Source organism: Procambarus clarkii, chromosome 26 (genome assembly GCF_040958095.1).
Source record: "Procambarus clarkii isolate CNS0578487 chromosome 26, FALCON_Pclarkii_2.0, whole genome shotgun sequence".
Lineage (NCBI taxonomy): Eukaryota > Metazoa > Arthropoda > Malacostraca > Decapoda > Cambaridae > Procambarus > Procambarus clarkii.
This window is the reverse complement of record NC_091175.1, coordinates 19,276,879-19,297,895: the sequence shown is the minus strand read 5'-3', so window position 1 is coordinate 19,297,895 and position 21,017 is coordinate 19,276,879. Positions and strand designations below refer to the sequence as shown.

Here is a 21,017-nt window from a genome sequence, read left to right as displayed (position 1 = left end):
ATAACAAACTCTGCTTTCAGAAAACACTCAGCTTCCTTGTTTAAATCCCTAAACTTGCTAAATATTAACTCCCTCCACACATTCTCTTGTGTCAACTACACTTACAAAACCCTGTTCTTAAATGCAAACCATGCCCTGAAACTCTCCCTGGACAGATGTAATAGGACCCATTATCATAACACCAGAAATAAATATCTCTTTGATATCCCCAGGGTCAAACTTAATCTGTGTAAACACTCTATGCAAATTAAGGGACCTATTCTATGGAACTCACTCCCTAGTGAATTGAAAAGCTGTCCAACTTTTGCCTCATTTAAAACCAAAATCAAAAAGTTCCTAATTTCATCTTCGTAGTGTCCTACACTGAGCTTTAAATTTGCTCTGTATCTAGTGTTACCCAATCTCCCAATCCTTATGTACTTAACCCAAACAACTTTATCATTGTGTTCATTGCTGTCTTCTTTTATGTGCTAGCCATATTCTGTATTGTGCCTACTAGTTTTAGTTAAACTACCATTCAAGCTGTCATTGCAATTAATCTGAGCTACCTATGTGCTTTAATATAGCTACCTAAACTACCATTCAAGCTGTCATTGCAATTAATCTGAGCTACCTATGTGCTTTAATATAGCTACCTAAACTACCATTCAAGCTGTCATTGCAATCAATCTGAGCTACCTATGTGCTTTAATATACCTACCTAAACTACCATTCAACCTGTCATTGCAATCAGTCTGAGCTACCTATGTGCTTTAATATACCTACAATTTTCTCTCATCTTTTATTTTTTTTCTTGCTATGTAACTGTTATCATTTTTATAAATTTTGCAAGTATTCACCTTCTTAAAATTTTCTTAGATTAAGGACCAGCCCAAAACGCTGCGCGTACTAGTGGCTTTACAAGACTGTAATTACTATGCTATGTATCCTCACAATCCCAATGTACCTTCTTGTATATATATATATAATTAAATAAATAAATAAATAAACAGTACAATTTCCAGTCAAGAATGTAGCACTCGGCGTAGGCAGTTCTAATCGTCTCCAAGACGCTACAGCTTCGACACAGAACAGACAGCAGACTAGGACCTCATCCAGCTACAACACTCTCCCACATAGAGCTCCGCGACTCCGGCCTCACTCAGCTCTCTGCTCTGCTTCAAGCTCCGTCTCAACGTCTACGACACTGCTGTATTCAGGACTACTAAATAAATATGAAACCCACTAAACACTGTGTATCTAATCTACCCAACAACGTAACATAAACGTACGTTACATATGAATACACTCCGGCTTCCTGTCCCCCGACACAATGAATTAATTATGCTAATCGAGATTGATCTTGGAGCCGGGAAGTCTGGCGACGAGAGGCTGGAGCATCATCACAGAGGCAGCAAGCAGCAGCATGGAACCCATAACCAGATAAGGCACTACCATTCCCCCAGACACGTCCAGCAACATACCTGCCGAGAGAAGGTGGACTGATTGATCAAGGCTATCGATGTGTTTTATAAAATAAAAATAAAATAAAATGTTTATTCAGGTAAGGTACATACATACAAGAGATTTTACATAAATTTAACGATTTATAGATGGAGCTAGTACATACAATGCCACTATTACGCCACTACTATTTCTGCCACTATTACGCAAAGCGTTTCGGGCAGAAACGCTAATTTCCTGTCAATATGTTGCTTTTCTCGCGTTATATCGTGTATAACGACCCTGGCTAAATCTCCTTGGTTTATTGCATTGTCTCCGGTTACTTCTGACTTTGGGAATTGTGTTTCATTACAAAATGTATAATGTGTGATTTATCAATGACCTGCTTGGAAAGGCTCTCAACCCTCGTAGTCCGGTTGACGGTAAGGATTCCCTGAAGATATTTACAATCTGTGCATGATTAGCACCTCTTTTAAGGAGTTCTATCCAGAGACAATATTTCCTTAATCATGGCGGCTTTGTTTACTTTTATTAAGTAGCTTATGAACTCCGAAGCGGTACCATGTTTTTTTTTTTTATTTAAATATACAAGAGTTCTTACATTCTTGTACAGCCACTAGCACGCATAGCGTTTCGGGCAGGTCCTTGATCCTTTTCTTTTTCCCCGGAATACGATTCGTAAAATCGTTTCATAACCAGGTACTCATTCACTGCACAGTGAACAGAGGATATAGTTAAGGATTGGCACCCGGTCAATCCTCCCCGTTCAGGATTGGTCAATGGCCTGGCCACCCAGGCCAAAGCGCTTGAGAAGCGCCAGGCAAGTGTCTTACCACTGCACCACCACGGGGACTGTAAGCTGTAAACGAGGACTATGTTGTTTATACCAGTGATAACCATGGGTTAGGAAACTTCAGTGCTCAAAAACTATTTAATAAATGTAAAAAAGCTGCCATGATTGTTGACATTTACCTAAATTTACCTGAAGTGAATTTACCTGATTTAACACTCTAAAGTGGCCTCTACGAGGACAGGAAGCCGGCGGCTTGTCAAAGGTCTTCCAATTTGCCCTGATGATTTTTTTCAGCTGGATTTCAAAATTTAACAGTTTTTAGCATTTGCAGCGGGTAGGCGGTTCCATAGGTTTATAGACCTGTAAGAGAAAAAGAATCTCCTGTTTTCAGTCCTGCATTGTGGCTTGTAGAACTTGAAACTGTTTCTCCTTGTTTGTGTTACATCTGACCTTTTGAATAAGCTGTATGGATCAACATCCTCCAAACTGTTCAGTATTTTAAAAGTTTCGTTGAGATCAGACCTCTCATGCCTGGTTTGCAGTATTGTTAGCCCTGAGGCCCTCAGTCGTTCATGGTACGAGAGTTGATTTAGTGCTGGAATGATTTTTGTTGCCCGACGTTCTTTCTGAAGATGAAGTCTCCATGCTTGGATACAGTAATCTAAGTGAGGGTGCATCAGAGATTTATTCAATTGAATCACCAACTTTTCTTCTAAGTCAAAGGAACGCTTGATTATTTATTGGGTTTGGTTAGTTTTTTTTTACTGCTGCTCCTACCTGTTGTGCAACTTTCAGTGAATTTTGACCCCAAGGTCCTTTTCTTCATCATAAATCTGTTGCAAGGTAATGTTATTAATTTGGTAGTTGTGGCATGGGTGTGTTATGCCCCACATTCAAGGTCTTGCATTTGTCGATATTAAGGAGCATATGCTAGTCTTTTGACTATTTGTGAAGATCGTGTAGACATGTTTGGGTTTCATAAGTGGTTGAGTAAATGCTTGATGAATCCTGATCCAGGTCTCAGGTTCAAAGCACTTTATTGGGTGCCGACTTACGATATGTGTACCTCTCATCTCGGCCATGGTGGGTTAGTCAATACAACGAGCTCTTAGGAGCTATGAAGTCGTCTTCAACCCAACGTTATAGCCACAATGTAGGACTGAGAACAGGATATACTTTCTCACCCACAGGGCTATTAACACATGGAACCGCTTACCCGCCGAAGCCGTAAATGCCAAACTGTGCTGAATTTCAAAATATACCTGGAAAAGATCATCAAGGCAAATGGGGGAGGGGAACCTTCGACAAGCCGCCGGCTTCCTGTCCTCGTCGAAGCCACTAGAGTTAGTGGCCCTCAGGTAAATCAGATTATCATTGCTGTAGCTGCAGTGCTTTAACGCTTGTAGACTGTTTATTAAACATCAAATAAGATGATATGATCGTGATAAGAGGTACAGATCTCGTAAGTGAGCGCATATAAGTTCTTTAAGAAGTCGTAAATGCCAAGAAATTACTCAAGTTTTAAATCCCGACAAAAATATTCATGAACAACAAGAGGACCTTTGATAAGCCACCGGCTTCCTGTTCCTATCGAGGCTGCTCAATGGAGAGAGTGGGCCCTCAGGTAAATAATAATATTTGCCCTACCGTCCACTTCCTTACCAATAATGGTTGGGTAGAAAAAGCTGCAGACTCCTTGAGTCATCCGGAAGAACCCCCAGGTAGAGGCCATCGCATCAGGTCCAAACTGGTCTGCCAACAACACGCTGATGAGGGTCCAGAAGGAAGCCATGCAGAAGGCATGTAAGGTGGAAGCGGCCATAAGGTGCCACAGCCTGGAGCAGAGAGGCACTAGCAGGCACCCTGCCCCGCCCGACATTAGCCTGCACGGGGCGGGAACTCGTTACCATCTGCCACACATCGAGCGCCTCACCCTCAGGAGGATATGAGACTCAAGAAAACTATAAGAACATAAAAATTAAGAAAACTGCAAGGCCTGTTGGCCCATACGAGGCAGCTCCCGTAGAAGCAAAAACAACGATACGAATGATATTTAATTGGGCAAATTAATATCTGGGTAAATACTGGTTTGGCTGGGTAATTACTATTTTATTGTCTGCTTGAATTACATAATTTGTTTAAAGCATTATTTGCAGAATATCTTACGACACACCAAGTAGTAGAACATGAACAAGCTATATATATACAAGCAAGTTTGTTTACATACCCGGCAATAAAGGCGTAGCGCGTCTTGAATAGGTTCATGTTAGTGATCCAGCCACACAAAAGTCGAATGCAAAAGTCACAGCCAGATACGTACGACGCGACTATTGAATTTTCATACGGACTCAGCCCGATAGATTTACCGTACACCGGAGAGTAAAACAGAGCATTCGGCATTGCAGCATTGGCAAACATACCCATTACTAGGTACATCACATAGGCCGGGTTCTTAAAAACAGTGAAATCTAGCGGTTTCTTTTTCGATCCCGACTCCAGCACTTTCAGGCGAGCAGCTGTAGCCTCAGTGTTATCCACATCTCCTCGTTGAATTTTTTTTTTAATCTGTCTCTTGTATTTCTCGTAGATAATAGTTTTGTGTAACTCAAACGGCCTCATAAGTAAGCCAAACACAAGCATCTGCAACATAATGCCCGCGAGCATCATGAAGGTACCCCTGAGGCCAAAATGATGATGCAAGAAGACTACTAACGGAGGGAACAGGATCCCTCCCATGGGGTTACCTGCTGCGCGTAATCCATTAGCCAGAGCTCTCTTCTCCTGGAAGTAATCAGTCACCGTCAAAAACCCCGGAGTCTCACTCATGCAAAGGCCTGTACCTGAAACACAAACACTTAAAATTACAAATTGAGGTCTCAAAGCATATTTTATGCTTTGAGCATAAAAAAAGCATAAACAAGAGACCATATAAAGCCATTTCCTCTTTTAGCGCCTCAGCGTGGCAATACTGAGGGGAAATGCACACTGCCTCTGCTCACCATCTGGGGAGCTAGAGGAACTCTACAATAACCTGTGACAAAAAACCTCGTACCTTGCACGTAACCAATGTTATAACCAATTTTGTGTAATGAAGTTTTTAAATAAAATAAAATAACAAATTACAATTACGTAACGGGTGGTAGGAGAAGACAATATGTGAGCGTACGCGAGTGCCCCACAAGGCTCCCCCGGAGCATATGGAGCATGCAGCATATTGTCTTCGAGATGGGGGGGTCTCTACAAACGCAACCAGAGGGGTACCTATTTACCAGGGCCAGTTTCGTCCCTGGCAAGTAATTTTTCAAAGAAGGCACCAAGCCGAGAAAGAATATGTAACACTCGCCCCCTGGCAAAGTCGAGTGTCTTACTGACCCACAAGTCCACCGAGAGTGAAGGCCATGTAGAATATGGAGAAGGCTGGGACGGCGAGGAGGAGGCCGCCGGCGGCCAGGAGGGTCCCAGCCAACACACACACCCTGGGCCCCACCGCCACCGTCAGCGCCCCCATCACCGGTGCTGCAACAACCACACGCTGTCACTCCTCGTGCCATTGATATGAAGTAAAGAGTAAACAAAATTGACTTCCGTTTTACCAAATGTATTATTTTTGTTATCATGCATGTCACCTGCGTTTGTAAAACTTAACAACCATTTCTATTCATACAATAACTGTGTTGAATGAAGTGTAAATAAAAATTGTACCACTAATGCCCCATACAAATGTGTGGGATAACTCAATGACAGCCACAAATGGCCGCCATTGGCCATTTTGGAAATTATCTTTCTTTTCATTGGTTTGGCTTAAAATGTTGCATGGTATAAGCTAAGATTCCTGGCAGCACATCATTATGAATGAAGTACTTACACATTTCTTGGACACCATTGATAGTGTTATCTCTGAATTCCGCGATTTTTTTTCACATTCCACAAATAAATTCCTAGACCCTCCCTCATAAACTGACAAAAATTGTACTATTCACAATTTTAAACCAAACCAATAAAAAGATGCTTTTGAAAATGGTCAATGGTGATAATCTTGAATTTGTTGCTGTCATGGAGTTAGCGAACACTTTCCGGAGGGGAATAAAAGTTCTTATCTACTCTTCATATAACACAAATCCACTGAGAAATGAACCTTTGCTCTCAACGGTCACGGAAATACTGAAAATGACACAACTAGTATGCGATATATTATGTGCTTTAAATATTTGTTTTTCGTGTGCAACTGGATAGGGGACTTTTAAATACCTTAGCAGTTTAAGGGTTAAGCAAAATACGAATTTGAGTTGTTGCTTTATGTGGGATATTTAACACACGAAAACTTCACTGATTACCTTTCAAAATTACTAAAAAATATGACTCGGTCGAAAATGACAATCGGGTATTAAATTGATGGCAGTCAACACCACGTACTCACAAAGTAGTCCCCGGCAGCCTACGAGCAGACCAACGACCCATCCCGCAGCAGCACCTGAGATGTCGGGGAAATAATCCAGCACCAGGATGTAGAGGATGCCAAAACTCTTGACGTAGCCAGCAGTCACAAGGTTAACACTAAATACCATGCCCGCCACCAGCCACGCGTACCTGCCGGCATGAAGCTCGTGACCCACTACCCCATTGTTGTAGTCAGTCTCTATCACTCCTCGAATGTTGTAGTCAGTCCCCATGACTTCTGAAATGTTGTAGTCAGTCCCCATGACTCCTGGAATGTTGTACGCAGTCCCTATGACTCCTGGAATGTAGTAGTCAGTCTCTGACTCCTGGAATGTTGTAGTCAATCCCTATGACTCCTGGAATGTTAAAGGTAGTAACTGCTTGCTGGAAATTTTAGGTCAGTCATCTTTTATTGGATTATTTTAATGAGTCCATGCATGTTAAAAATACGTAAGCGTTTGAGTTGTGAAAGCAGACCTTCTGCAAGTACCTACCCTTCATCCTGGACTCTGGGAAGTGGGGGAAGGTCATCCGCTGCTGGCGGAGTAGCCACCTCTGGAGGAGTGTTTGCAGGGAAGGATGCCACGTATGGATGTATGTTGGTAACGGCGGACACCACCTCTGGAGGAGTGTTTGCAGGGAAGGATGCCACGTATGGATGTATGTTGGTAACGGCGGACACCACCTCTGGAGGAGTGTTGGAGGCGGAGGACGCCACGTATGGTGGTATTTTGACAGTGGAGGATGCCACGCATGGAGATGTGTTGGGAGAGGATGAAGCCACCTCTGAAGAAATGTTGGGAGAGAAAGAAGCCAACTCTGGAGATATGTTGGAAGGGGAGGAAGTCACTTCTGGAGGAGTGTTGGTAGCGGAGGAAGACGCCTCTAGAGGTATGTTGGTAGCGGAGGAAGACGCCTCTAGAGGTATGTTGGTAGCGGAGGAAGACGCCTCTAGAGGTATGTTGGTAGCGGAGGAAGACGCCTCTAGAGGTATGTTGGTAGCGGAGGAAGACGCCTCTAGAGGTATGTTGGCAGCGGAGGAAGCTGTAGAGACGTGAGCAGACGGAATCGCAGGTGTTACAGGGGCTGAGGAGGCCTCTGTTGCTGGTGAAGACGAGCCCGAGGGAAGAGTAAGTTGATTCTCATAGGGCGTTTGACGGTAGCATTTCAGGACAACGACACCGTCCTCTCTTCCATGCTCTGGAAGATTTTTAACCAAGTTATTTGTAATTAATTCTCCGTTTACATAGTCTAATGCAGTCAAGGAGTCATCCAAAGAATTGGCCCTACGATGTTTACAATAACGATCAGCTGTCCATTACACATGACGTATTCTCCCCTATAGTGATATCCAGCTAAACACACGACGAAACTACGACCTTGCAACAACATTCGAACACGTTTTTTAGCACTTCCCAACAAGTTGTAACAACGTTCTAATTCGTCATAAAAACGTTACACCAATATGTAACAACTTTATTACAAGTTGTAACAAGCGGAAAATAGGGACAGTTACGGTTTGTGTTTGCAGGGATTTCGTCATAGCTACGTATACCTCTAGCTTAAGAACGAATTTATATTTTTACAATAATTTATTTAATTATGTATCTCTGACGATCGTAATGCTACAAAAGTCTTTAATATCTCAGGAACACCCCCTCCCTCTCTTTTTTTTTAATCTTGATTTGCCACAACATACAAAATATAAAATGCTTATCTGATCAGAAACGTACGAACCCCAGCTACCCACCTAACCTAACTAACCGTTGCATAGAAAACGTAGATATCTAAGTCGCCATTTTTCCTGCTTAACCTAAGGAAATAGTTACGAATCTGGACCAGACCTGACTCACGCAGGGAAGAATGGAGCGCCATCCTTGACCTTACTGACAGGATTGCTTCAATTCCTTGAGTAGGAGGGTGCCAAGGTCCAACTTGATGACTGGGGCAGGTTGGAGGGTTGTTGACAAGACACTGTACACGTTGGAAAGGTGTTGTCAGAACACTGTACAGGTTGGAAAGGTGTTGTCAGAACACTGTACAGGTTGGAAAGGTGTTGTCAGAACACTGTACAGGTTGGAAAGGTGTTGTCAGAACACTGTACAGGTTGGAAAGGTGTTGTCAGGACACTGTACAGGTTGGAAAGGTGTTGTCAGAACACTGTACAGGTTGGAAAGGTGTTGTCAGGACACTGTACAGGTTGGAAAGGTGTTGTCAGAACACTGTACAGGTTGGAAAGGTGTTGTCAGAACACTGTACACGTTGGAAAGGTGTTGTCAGGACACTGTACAGGTTGGAAAGGTGTTGTCAGGACACTGTACAGGTTGGAAAGGTGTTGTCAAAACACTGTACAGGTTGGAAAGGTGTTGTCAAAACACTGTACAGGTTGGAAAGGTGTTGTCAGGACACTGTACAGGTTGGAAAGGTGTTGTCAGAACACTGTACAGGTTGGAAAGGTGTTGTCAGAACACTGTACAGGTTGGAAAGGTGTTGTCAGGACACTGTACAGGTTGGAAAGGTGTTGTCAGGACACTGTACAGGTTGGAAAGGTGTTGTCAGGACACTGTACAGGTTGGAAAGGTGTTGTCAGAACACTGTACAGGTTGGAAAGGTGTTGTCAGAACACTGTACAGGTTGGAAAGGTGTTGTCAGGACACTGTACAGGTTGGAAAGGTGTTGTCAGAACACTGTACACGTTGGAAGGGTGTTGTCAGAACACTGTACACGTTGGAAGGGTGTTGTCAGGACACTGCACACGTTGGAAGGGTGTTGTCAGGACACTGTACAGGTTGTATGGTTGCATGTTGAAAGGTTGTTGACAGAATAGTGTACAGGGGCGAAACTCGTTGCCTAAACAATGTGCAGAAATTATATTTGTTACCAGGAAAGTGTGTAATTTTGTATGTATATGTTACCCATCTAAATGTATACGCTACCTATTTAAATGTATATACTAATTAAATGTATATAATATCTAAATGAATATAGTATCTAAACGTATATGCTTTCTAAATGTATATACTATCCAAATGAACATATCTAAATTAATATATTTTCTAAATGAATATACCTTCAAATGAACAAATCCACGAGGGCCGTGACGAGGATTCGAACCTGCGTCCGGGAGCATCCCAGACACTGCCTTAATCGACTGAGCTAGCCCCTGTGGATTTGTTCATTTGATGCATCACGTTAGTGTGATCTCTGTGTGTACCATCAAATGAATGTACTATACAAATATATATATTATCTAAATAAATATGTTATCTAAATGTAAATATTATACAATGAATATACTATCTAAACTATCTAATTCAAAATACTATTTAAATGAATGTAATATCCAAATTCATGTTCAGTATTATCTAAGTGAATAAACTATCTAAAATCTAAATAATTTCATTTAACTTTTTTGTAACATGTTTGTCAATATATGTTATTTATATAACCCTTGAAACTAAAACTGCTTACTAATTAGGCTCATCAAAATTGTTAATGATTTATGCAAATTTCTTAGAATAAAACCTCTTATTCTGATTAGATAAATGAGAAATTAAAAAAAAAATTGGTTGAAATGATTTGCGTATAAGTGGCGTTGTTAAAAGTTTATTGTAACAATTAATTAGCCACTGTATCATGTTCTGTATATTTTTAATATAAGTTATTATTTTTATTATTGCACAGAAAATTACATTAACGTGATGTATCAAAGAGATAATCAGTAGGAGCCGTGATGAGGATTCGAACTTATGCTCTGGGTACTCCCAAGCAAATGCTTTTTATTATTATTATTATTATTATTATTATCAGTAGAGCCCTCTATTGAGTACAGAAGTAACTATTCCCCAGCTGACTAGTCTGAACCAGTAGCATTGAAACCTGTACTGGTATAAAGATTATGACGTCAAAGTGAAGTCGCACGTTCGTACACAGCTCATATAAAACACATGTTATTTTGTTTTTTTGAGATATATACAAGAGTTGTTACATTCTTGTACAGCCACTCCTATTTTTCGTTATGTTACGTTGCGTTACATTATGTTATGTTATGTTAGGATAGATTAGGGAAGGTTGAGTTAGAATAGATAGGTTAGGGTAGGTTGAGTTAGAATAGTGTTGGTTAGGTTTTCTTATAGAATAGCGATGAAGTAAAAGAGTGCAATCATTTCATTAAGCCTTAGACCTTACTGGGAGGACAGGGCAGCCTATTCTCCATAGATAATAAGAGTGTAGCTGCTATTGATATCTGTACAAAATATGAACTGTTGCAGACAATGAAAGCTCATGTGTCTACTAATTTTGGAGGTCTTGGAAAAATGGTCACAACTAAACCCAACTTTTTCTAAGCCTAATATATAAATATATTATATATATATTTACTAAATTAGTGCTAATTTTCTGTATGTCTCGCTTAGGAATGTACTAAGTTTAGTAAGGCTATTAGAACAAGCTATATTAATGTTATGGTTAGGCTCTGTGTGTGTGTCTGTGTCTGTCTGGTTTCTAGGTGTATATGTACTAAACATACATATACACCTGGTGTAGTTCTGGTGTACGTTTACAGGTAGAGTATAATTGCTACATAGCGAGAGCTACTGTGGGGCCTTAACAACCCTGCCGCCAGTGATCCCAACAACATTGTAGCAAGGTTATCGTGTGACTACAACACAACATTATAGCAAGGTTATCGTGTGACTACAACACAACATTACAGCAAGGTTATCGTGTGACTACAACACAACATTATAGCAAGGTTATCGTGTGACTACAACACAACATTACAGCAAGGTTATCGTGTGACTACAACACAACATTATAGCAAGGTTATCGTGTGACTACAACACAACATTATAGCAAGGTTATCGTGTGACTACAACACAACATTACAGCAAGGTTATCGTGTGACTACAACACAACATTGCAGCAAGGTTATCGTGTGACTACAACACAACATTGCAGCAAGGTTATCGTGTGACTACAACACAACATTGCAGCAAGGTTACCATGAGGCTACAACACAACACAACATTGTAACAAAGTTATCCCGTGACTACAGTATAACATTTATTTATTTATTTATTTTATTTATTTATTTATATACAAGAAGGTACATTGGGTTTGTGAGAATACATAGCATAGTATTTACAATCTTGTAAAGCCACTAGTACGCGCAGCGTAACATTGTTGTAGAATGGCTTGTAGCAATGGACCTCCAGACGTATATCAAGGAGTGGGACGAAAGGGGCATGAAACTAGAAGACCGCAACACACACAATCATAATTGAGAACATAAAGAACTGACCTTGCTCCTTGTTAGTGAACTACCATTATGCTGGTGGTGTTTCATGGCGCGTCGTGCTGGGCTGGGCCGGGACTCATCAAGCATTTACATGACCATTTTTGAAACCTGTACAGCTTTCCTCGAATATGGCGGCGTAGTCTGTATTAATTAAGAAGTTTACGAGCTTGGAAACTTAGGAACCTCTTGTTATTTCTGTCAAAGGCGATTCTTTAAAGTGTTTAATAAATGTAAATAAAGTCACCAAGATTGAGGAAAGATATACAGGTTTCGAAAGTGGATTAGTGGAGACTTAAGTATTTATTGAATCCTGGCAGCAGACTCGTTGCTAGGAGATTGTACCGCTTTGTATTGTGAACAGTGAACTGAATTGATCCAAATTATGTGACAAATTAGCGCTTAAATTAGTTACAACAATATTTAGCAAGATTGGCGCTATCCAAAAACCTAGAAGCCAATATTATTGGAAAACTGTAAACATTAATGTGCAAGATCACGTAGGCTATTAAGTCTGGCAGTGTGTGTTGTCGAAGCAACACGGATAACCTTCACCATAAAAACAGTAGGTTAACTAAACCGGGCTGTGGTGGGTATGTGGGCCTGCGGGCCGCTCCCAGCAACAGCCTGGTGGACCAAACTCTCACAAGTCACGCCTGGCCTCGGGCCGGGCTTGGGGAGTAGAAGAACTCCCAGAACCCCATCAACCAGGTAACCAGGTTACTATTGGTGTAAAGTTGGCCACAGGCCGTTGCCCAGTAATCAGCTCCAAGTGCAATGGGGCCGGGTTCAATTCCAACAACAGGACAGATTCCTTTGCCAACGTTTCCTTGCACCTGATGGCTCTGTTCACCGAGTAGTAAATAGGTACCCAGGAGATAGGTTACTGTTGTAGGGTAGCATTTATGGAGGAGGGGGAGGGGCTCAGTAGTTGGCCCCTCTATAACGAGAAACAAAGCTAGCGTCCGATGCTAGTGGAACTCAGTCAAAACGATTCTTAGTGTTATTGATATTTAATGCTTATACATTTGTACTTGGCGAGTAGAAATTTAATGTAAAATATGAAACTCGTACACTAAGAAAATAGCTGAATCAGGTCAGTACTTTCAATAATTATCGTCTATCAGCTCGGTACTGCTCAACTTTGCTTGCCATATTTGCTTGTGAAACTGTGAATAGAGATAACCTCACCTATTTCCTCTTTTAAGAGGAAACAAATTATCAGTAAAAAAGTCTTTCCTCACATTTGAGAGGTGATACAACCTCTCAAATTGTGTGGCTGCTGGGAATGTTCTCTCGTTACAATACTGCTCAACATAAATACCATATCTGTATATACTTCTACAGGACCTTGAGTATTTTATATGTCTGGATCATGTCCCCATTTATTTCTCCTCTCTGGTGTTTGAGTGCATGTGATCCATGACCCCAAATAATTCTTTACTAATGACTTTTGATTAAAAACTAAAAATTGTGTGCCAAATTTTATTTGAAGTCCATTCCTGATTCCAACAAGAAATAATGACGTGATTTAAAAATACATCTTTCTCACCTGTTTTGTTGCAAGACATATTAGCTGTGAGTGCTAGTGACAGGTGAGCTGCTGCTAGAGGCACTGTGAGGCTGTAGTGAGAGGCAGCACTGAGGAGCTCAACTCACCGGAGTAATCCCATGACACTGAGGAGCTCAACTGTCCGGGGTGCTCAAGATACTGGAACGCATCCTAGATAACGAGGTCACAATTGCCAAATCATCATGCAATTGCTCGCAATACTGACAGCCTTCTCACGACCGCGTATTTAATTTTGCGTTTTCTTTTCCACATTTGACGATTTTCGCTTTACATGATATTATATCAAATAGAAACCCTGATGCTTCCTGAAATAAAGTTATGCACAGAGAATACTTTAGACGGTACTCCATGATGCGGGCGTTATGGAAGATTTCGACGTGTAGCCCGTTTTCTGTGCCTTGTGATCGCCATGGAGGTGGAACGCTGGTAATTATTTAATTTTGCTGTTTTCAGGCAATAGAATCTGGGCGGGTACATCCTCGTTGCAGGCTGGTGGCATCAGGGTGGGTATTGCCTTGCCACCGTCAACGACTGCGTCAGGGTGGGCACTATCTTGCTGTCGACGACTGCGTCAAGGTTGGTATACTGCTTTACTGTCGACGACTGCGTTAGGGTTGGTATACTGCTTTACTGTCGACGACTGCGTTAGGGGTTGGTATACTGCTTTAATGTCGACGACTGCGTTAGGGTTGGTATACTGCTTTAATGTCGACAACTGCGTCAGGGTTGGTATACTGCTTTACTGTCGACGACTGCGTTAGGGTTGGTATACTGCTTTAATGTCGACGACTGCGTCAGGATGGGCACTGCCTTGCTGTCGACGACTGCGTCAGGGTGGACACACACCTTCCTCATTCCCTACCTAGCGTAAATACCTAAGTGTGGTTACAGGACGAGAGATACGTTTATGGTATCACGTATTTTCGGTATTCTTTCATATGACGCTTTGAATACTTCATATTATTGTCCATGTCTGTCACTATGTGTTTTTGTTCGGCCATAAGATGATTTCCTTATTGATACGAGAGGTATGTATTGGCAGGTAAACTTTAATACTGTGGAATATTCTCCCACGTATACTTTGCCACCACTAATGTAAGGTGGTTGTATATACTCTGCCGTGGTGGAGTGGTTAGTTCTGCTGCTGGTCTGAGCCGGATACTGACGTGGAAGCTGTCTTGGCTCTGTTGGTCAGGGGGATGTGAACCCCGTGTGTGTAAGCTGGTTCGTACCAACGATTAGGGAACCAGACCTAATGGTTCGCATTAGGGATGCAAACGCTTGTTCGCATCCCTAATGTGAGCTGTCCATCTCCCTACGTCAGTGTCTCATCCCTGTTCCGTGTATTTTGACAACCATTATCACGGTGCCAGAGCGCCTGCGTTATCAATACACAATTATCTCTGACCCACTTGCCAGGTTTACATCTTATACCTCACAGTGCTACACTGTATGTACTCATCTTCCACCTACCATTCTCACAGTGTCTCACTATATGTGGAGTTTATGAGGGAATATATTGATAGAATTTAGCTTCTAAATAGTAAAGTGCTAGATGAGTAAGTGAGCACAAGGTGGTGGTACTATTGTTACAAAACTATGTACTCCATTATTTTAACTTTGAATAAAATATAAGTTGACCAATTTCTTAATTCATTTGGGAAAGGAGACCCCATATACTGGGGCCTTTTATTTGCATAGTGTGTTTGCATATATTTAATATAACTCTGGGAATATCAAATACATATTTCTGCTGTGATGTTCATGGGTTCTATTACAACCTTTTGGGAACAATTTCAGGTTAGGTTTAGTACTGAGATACAGGTTTTGTTTAGGTGAAAAACACCCATGTGCATGTTTGTCGTGTTTAGTGTTTTGGTGCTTTTACTGCACTAGTCCAAGGAACAGACCTGTTGCAGGAAGTTTAGAACAACCGAAGCTAACATATGATATTTTTTCTTTTAATTAAAAAAAAGATTAACCATCTTCAAAATAAAACTTGATAAATACCTTCATTGGATACCTGATCAACCAGACTGTGATTCATACGTTAGATTGCGAGCAGTGGGGTCTAACGGCCTAGTTGACCAGGCTACCAATCAGGAGGCCTTGTCAGAGACCGAGCCGTGAGAACATCAATTCCAAGAACCATCACAAAGTACATGGTACGTAAAAATGACAAATCTACAATCCCTGAAAGAGCTGGAACTCCACAGTATATTATCCAAAGGACCCAATCTGTGGAAGATTCGGTGTATCATGTTGAATGGAAAAAAACACAAAAGACAACTTTTATGGGCTATTTATTAATAATATGATATGACTACCCAACCCACACAACTGAATATATATATATATATATATATATATATATATATATATATATATATATATATATATATATATATATATATACATATATATATATATATATATATATAAAGTTTCGGTTGGTTCTAGACCATAATGAAGTCTTGTAAAGCTCCAGGACAGACCGAAACGTCGTCACCTCTTTATTTTTTAGATGTACGTGTGGTTGGGGATCAACTCTTCAGCCACGTTATTGTGACATATCGTCTAATCTCATTGGGTTTAGTTATCTACAGATGTCCTCCTCCCGAGACCAGTATGCGAGTGTGTACGTCGACATTGGTGGAATCATCAGAGTTCTAATTAATGACAACAATTTACAGTTCTTCGCTGATTGTTTACCAATTGATGATCACAGTATACCACACATTGTTCTGATACTTTATTAATTGATGACAAAAGTATATCATACTTTATTTACTGTTCAAAAATATAATTCTGCAAATACAAAATATATCCGATTGGGCAGGATACTTTAGGATATCTATATCTATAAAATAGAATGTCTACCTGTCTGTGTCCAAAGTCCAAAAAACTTTGAACTATTCTCACCCAACGTTCCAACATGACATGTGGTGCATGGGAATGTCATAGGGCAGTCGGAGTTGACCCCAAGTGCTGTGCTCTAAGAAATATCGGCAGTTATAGCGACCCCCCCCTACTCCGATATTCTTCATATCTGAAATTCATTAGGGGCTGAGTCTTCCCATAGAGTTTTGATGATTGCTCCAGCCTAGTAGCCCATGTCTTGTTTTCGTGATTTACTTGGTCATGATAAACAAATTCATTTGGGTGTCATTGTTAAATTTTCCATATGTCTCCCATTTGTCTATCTACCTATCCATGTATCCATCTACCCATTTATCCATGTACCCGGTGTTGCTCGGGTCCGTGTGTGTCTCCCGGACGTGTGGATAGGTCCATCTACCTATCCATGAATCCATCTACCCATTTATCCATGTACCCGGTGTTGCTCGGGTCCGTGTGTGTCTCCCGGACCGTGTGGATAGGTCCATCTACCTACCCATTTATCCATCCATTTATCATTCCATCTATATACTGCCTGTATCTGACCATGACTATCTTTGTCTCAGTTTGTCTGGCTCTCTTATAACAAAATATAATAATCTAATGTGTGGGTGGTTGCTGGTGGAAGGAGTTTAGCTCCGTGTAAAAAAAAAGTAACCAATTTATTCTAAGAAAAGACCGCGGCTTGAGACACCTTTGAAGCTATGGAAGAATCGTCTGTTTTATGCGAGTACGGGCAAATTGCAGGAAATTTCTTTTAAAAACAATATTATTTAATTTATTTACGTTCGTAGGGAGTGTGGGGGGGGGGGGTGTCTGCGGCACCACTGTTGAGACCGAGTATTGTATGTTGATCAGAAACCTATGATTTTGGTTCGAACATCTGTGTGTGGTGTGGTATGTGGTGTGTGTGTGTGGTGTGTGTGGTGTGTGTGGTGTGTGTGTGGTGTGTGTGTGGTGTGTGTGGTGTGGTATGTGGTGTGTGTGTGTGGTGTGTGTGTGGTGTGTGTGGTGTGGTATGTGTGTGTGGTGTGTGTGTGGTGTGTGTGTGGTGTGTGTGGTGTGGTATGTGGTGTGTGTGTGTGGTGTGTGTGTGGGGGGGGGGTGGGGGGGTGAGTGGGGGGTGAGTGGGGGGTGAGTGGGGGGTGAGTGGGGGGTGGGTGGAGGTTGGGTGGGGGGGGTGGGGGGGTGGTGGGGGGTGGTGGGGGGGGGGTGGGGGGGTGGTGGGGGGTGGTGGGGGTGGTGGGGGGGCGGGTGGGGGGGCGGGTGGGGGGGCGGGTGGGGGGGGCGGGTGGGGGGGTGGGGGGCGGGTGGGGGGGTGGGGGGCGGGTGGGGGGGTGGGGGGGTGTGGGGGGGTGTGGGGGGGTGTGGGGTGGTGTGGTGGGGTGGGGGTGGGTGGGTGGGTGGGTGTGGGGTGGGGGTGGGGTGGGGGTGGGGTGGGGGTGGGGTGGGGGTGGGGTGGGGGTGGGGGGGAGGGGTTCGAACACCAGTGTGTGGGGTGTTATTACCACTACTTGACAACTCTTCAGTCGAACAAGTGGACGTGAATTCAGTTAACATTAGTTACCCTCAACAACAAAGGTTAAATACTCGTTAATCCAGACGCCAAACTCGGTTTATGAATGAAAAATGGTTTAAACACGATTCACAGCTGATGCAACCCGTCCTCGACTCAAGTCCATCACATCCAGCGGTCGACCCTACAGACGCATTCATGAATTTTAATATGCATTCCAGTCAAAACAGGAATTTTCTTAAATATAAATTAACATTATAATATATTAGCATATTGAGCATATTTAGGAATAGGTTAGGTGTTTAGGTTCTGTTGGTGATTATATGTATTTGTAGTACGTGGGTGAAGCATTTACAGCGTTGTGGTTCGAACAAAATTCGTCAGCGAAGCACTTGTTCTGGAAGTGTTTGAACGAAATCAGTTGTGAATCGTGTGTAAACCGTTTTTCATTCATAAACAGGGGGCTTGGCGGGTGGATGGAATCACTTTTGGATCTTTGTTTGGAGGACGGGCTGGCTGATGACGTTCGAGCATTTCTCGAACAATGCTTCGCTGACGACCTCTGTTCAAATCGCAACTCTGTAACCCAATCCTACCTCGACTCAAGTAAGTAATTATCAAGTAAGTAAGTAATTATCAAAAGAAGGCACCAAACCGGGAAGGCTATGTAGCACCATCAAGTACGCAAAATAATCAGAGGGCGCTAAATATCACCAAGGATGCCAATACGAGAACAAAAACGCATAAGGCGAACGATATCAAAAGTATCCGAGTCACCAAGAATTCTATCGAGGGACAGGTGACCGCGAGGGGCGGTCGGAAAGCAAGACACACGCTCGTCCTGGAAGTCAGGACATTCAAGAAGGACATGCACGACCGTAAGAGGGACAATGCAACTAGGACAATAAGGAGCAGGGCGGCGCTCCATCAAGTGACCATGGGTTAAGCGAGTATGGCCAATACGCAACCTCGCCAGAGCTGTTTCCCATCGCCGGTTACGGTGGCAGGAGGACGGCCACGAGGAAACACAACATTTAAGAGTACGAAGTTTGTTACCAGTAACAGACGACCAAGAAGCCTGCCAACGGGTAAGAATGGAGGAATGGATAACCGGGTAAAAGTCGGAATATGGAATACCTTTACGAGAGATGCGACAAGAGCGGACAGCTTCCTTGGCGGCAGCATCAGCACACTCATTTAAAGACACACCAATATGGCTGGGAACCCAACAAAACTCAACCGACTTAAATTTACTGTGGACAAGAAACAGCCAACGCTGGATCTTGACAACTACTGGATGAACCGGATTAAAGGACCCGAGAGCCATGAGGGCACTACGCGAGTCAACAACAACTACAAAGGAAGACTGACAACGAGAAAGCAGGAGACGAAGAGCATAGAGAATAGCATAAAGCTCCGCTGTAAAGATGCTAGTCTCCGGAGGTAAGCGACACATATAAGTGCGATCAGGAAAAACAACAGAGTAGCCAACACAGTGATCTCGCCAAGGCAAGACAAGACTGCCAAGCGGGAAGCTGCATCCTGAGAAGGAGCAGCAACGACACGTGTACCGAGACGAGTGGGGTTGAAGGTAACAGACGCATCCACGGAATCTACAAGATGCCGATGGAGGGAGAAATCGTCAGGAGGCGCAGAATCAAGAGGGAGGAAATCAAAGTATTTGGCCCATGAAGCGGGACCAAACAAGGCCTGATACACGGCAGTACGGGAAGGACTCGAGCGAGTGTGGCCGGGGCGCAAACGGCGTTGAGAACCCCCAGAGAGAGAGGGGTCAAAAGGCGCAATAGTCACAAGGAGAGACTTAGCCGCACCAGGTGATGAAGTGGTCACCACTGGGGGCTGGAGGCTCGACCCAACCACAGAGGAGCGAGGGGAGCTGGGGAAAGAAGTCAGGACGGTCAAAGGAGTAGCAAGGTCGGGGCCCAACGCAGCGGGAGCTACAGAGCCTGGTCTTCCAATACAGGCCGACTCGGGGGCTTGGTCGCCCACCCCACGAGCCTGAGAGGGTACAACGGAAACATTTATCGACATAGAGACGAAGAGAAAGAAATTCATCCACGAATGTGCCCCCATACCCACCATGGAGCCACAATTAGAGGCAGGACACCCAACAGGAAGCTATCGCCGATTATGCCGGGGCCCCCTAGGGGTGCGTCGTGAGTATACGCCCCACAAACGCCACCTTAAGAACCGTCAGTCCGTCGAGATCGGGTTCAGCGACGAAAGGGGGATTGCCAATAAAAGGGTCCCCTCGCTCGAGACGTTGGGTACAACAGTTCTACGGGTGCAAGAGTATGCCTCCTCAAGCACCCGGGCGTCAAAATAGAAGAAGTCCAAAGAAAGATCCAAAACAAGCAAAAGGTTGGCAGGAAACGACAAGCAGATAGGAGAAGAGGGGGGAGAAAAACGAAACAGAAGGAAAAGGAAAAGTTGCTCAGCACAATTGGAGAGGACGGCAGCAGGAGCACAAGGCTAGTAAAGGACAGAGGACTGTCCCAAGGAGCATCACTCCGGCAGACGCCCACTGAGCCCCCCTCACGGCATCAACGAGCTGAGCGGGGAGGGGGTCGACTCAAGTCCATTAAATCCAGTGGTCGACCCCACAGATGCATTCATAAATTTTTACATACTGTTCATTCATAATAAAAATTTTCTTAAATATAAATTAATATTATAATAGCATATTGTGCATTTACAGGCGTAGGTTAGGTTAGGTGTTTAGGTTCCCTTGGCGATTATTTGTATTTGTAGTACGTGGGTGAAGCATTTATATCGTTGTGGTTCAAACTACATTCGTCAGTGAAGCACTTGTTCCGGAAGTGTTCGAGCGAAATCAGTTGTGAGTCCTTGTGTAAACCGTTTTTCATTTATAAACGGGGTTTGACGGGTGCATGGAATCACTTTTGGGTCTTTGTTAGGAGGACGGGCTGTTTACAGCAGCTCGTCCTCCAAACAATAACCCAAAAGTGATTCCATGCACCCGCCAAACCCCCCGTTTACTACAAATGCAAATAATCAACAGAACCTAAACACATAACCT

General features: G+C 43.0%; 1 protein-coding gene across 3 annotated transcripts; it reads right to left on the bottom strand.

Annotated features, from left to right (window-relative positions):
* Positions 1–1,315: 1,315 nt before the first annotated feature.
* LOC123756657 (monocarboxylate transporter 12) lies at positions 1,316–17,525 on the bottom strand. Of its 3 annotated transcripts, XM_069331943.1 has the most exons (7): positions 13,522–17,525; positions 7,168–7,873; positions 6,654–6,823; positions 5,609–5,752; positions 4,464–5,076; positions 3,899–4,119; positions 1,316–1,463 (listed from the first exon to the last, which is right to left on the bottom strand). In XM_069331943.1, exons 1-7 carry the CDS (start codon positions 13,538–13,540, stop codon positions 1,327–1,329), a joined length of 2,010 nt encoding a protein of 669 aa, XP_069188044.1. In that variant the 5' UTR covers positions 13,541–17,525; the 3' UTR covers positions 1,316–1,326. The 3 variants fall into 3 exon arrangements, with proteins under 3 accessions (XP_069188044.1, XP_069188042.1, XP_069188043.1); XM_069331941.1 differs by lacking the exons at positions 1,316–1,463; positions 3,899–4,119 and having other exon boundaries at positions 4,331–5,076; positions 13,522–16,856; positions 16,933–17,525; XM_069331942.1 differs by lacking the exons at positions 1,316–1,463; positions 3,899–4,119 and having other exon boundaries at positions 4,331–5,076; positions 7,168–7,292; positions 7,359–7,873; positions 13,522–17,524.
* Positions 17,526–21,017: the final 3,492 nt, after the last annotated feature.

Bases quoted from the DNA above. Each gene is read 5' to 3' on its own strand.
- LOC123756657 (XM_069331943.1), bottom strand. The intron at 6,824-7,167 runs GTAGGTACTTGC...TCATGCCGGCAG, and splicing joins CCCAGAGTCCAGGATGAAGG to GTACGCGTGGCTGGTGGCGG. The intron at 1,464-3,898 runs GTAAGGAAGTGG...TTCTCTCGGCAG, and splicing joins TTTCTACCCAACCATTATTG to GTATGTTGCTGGACGTGTCT.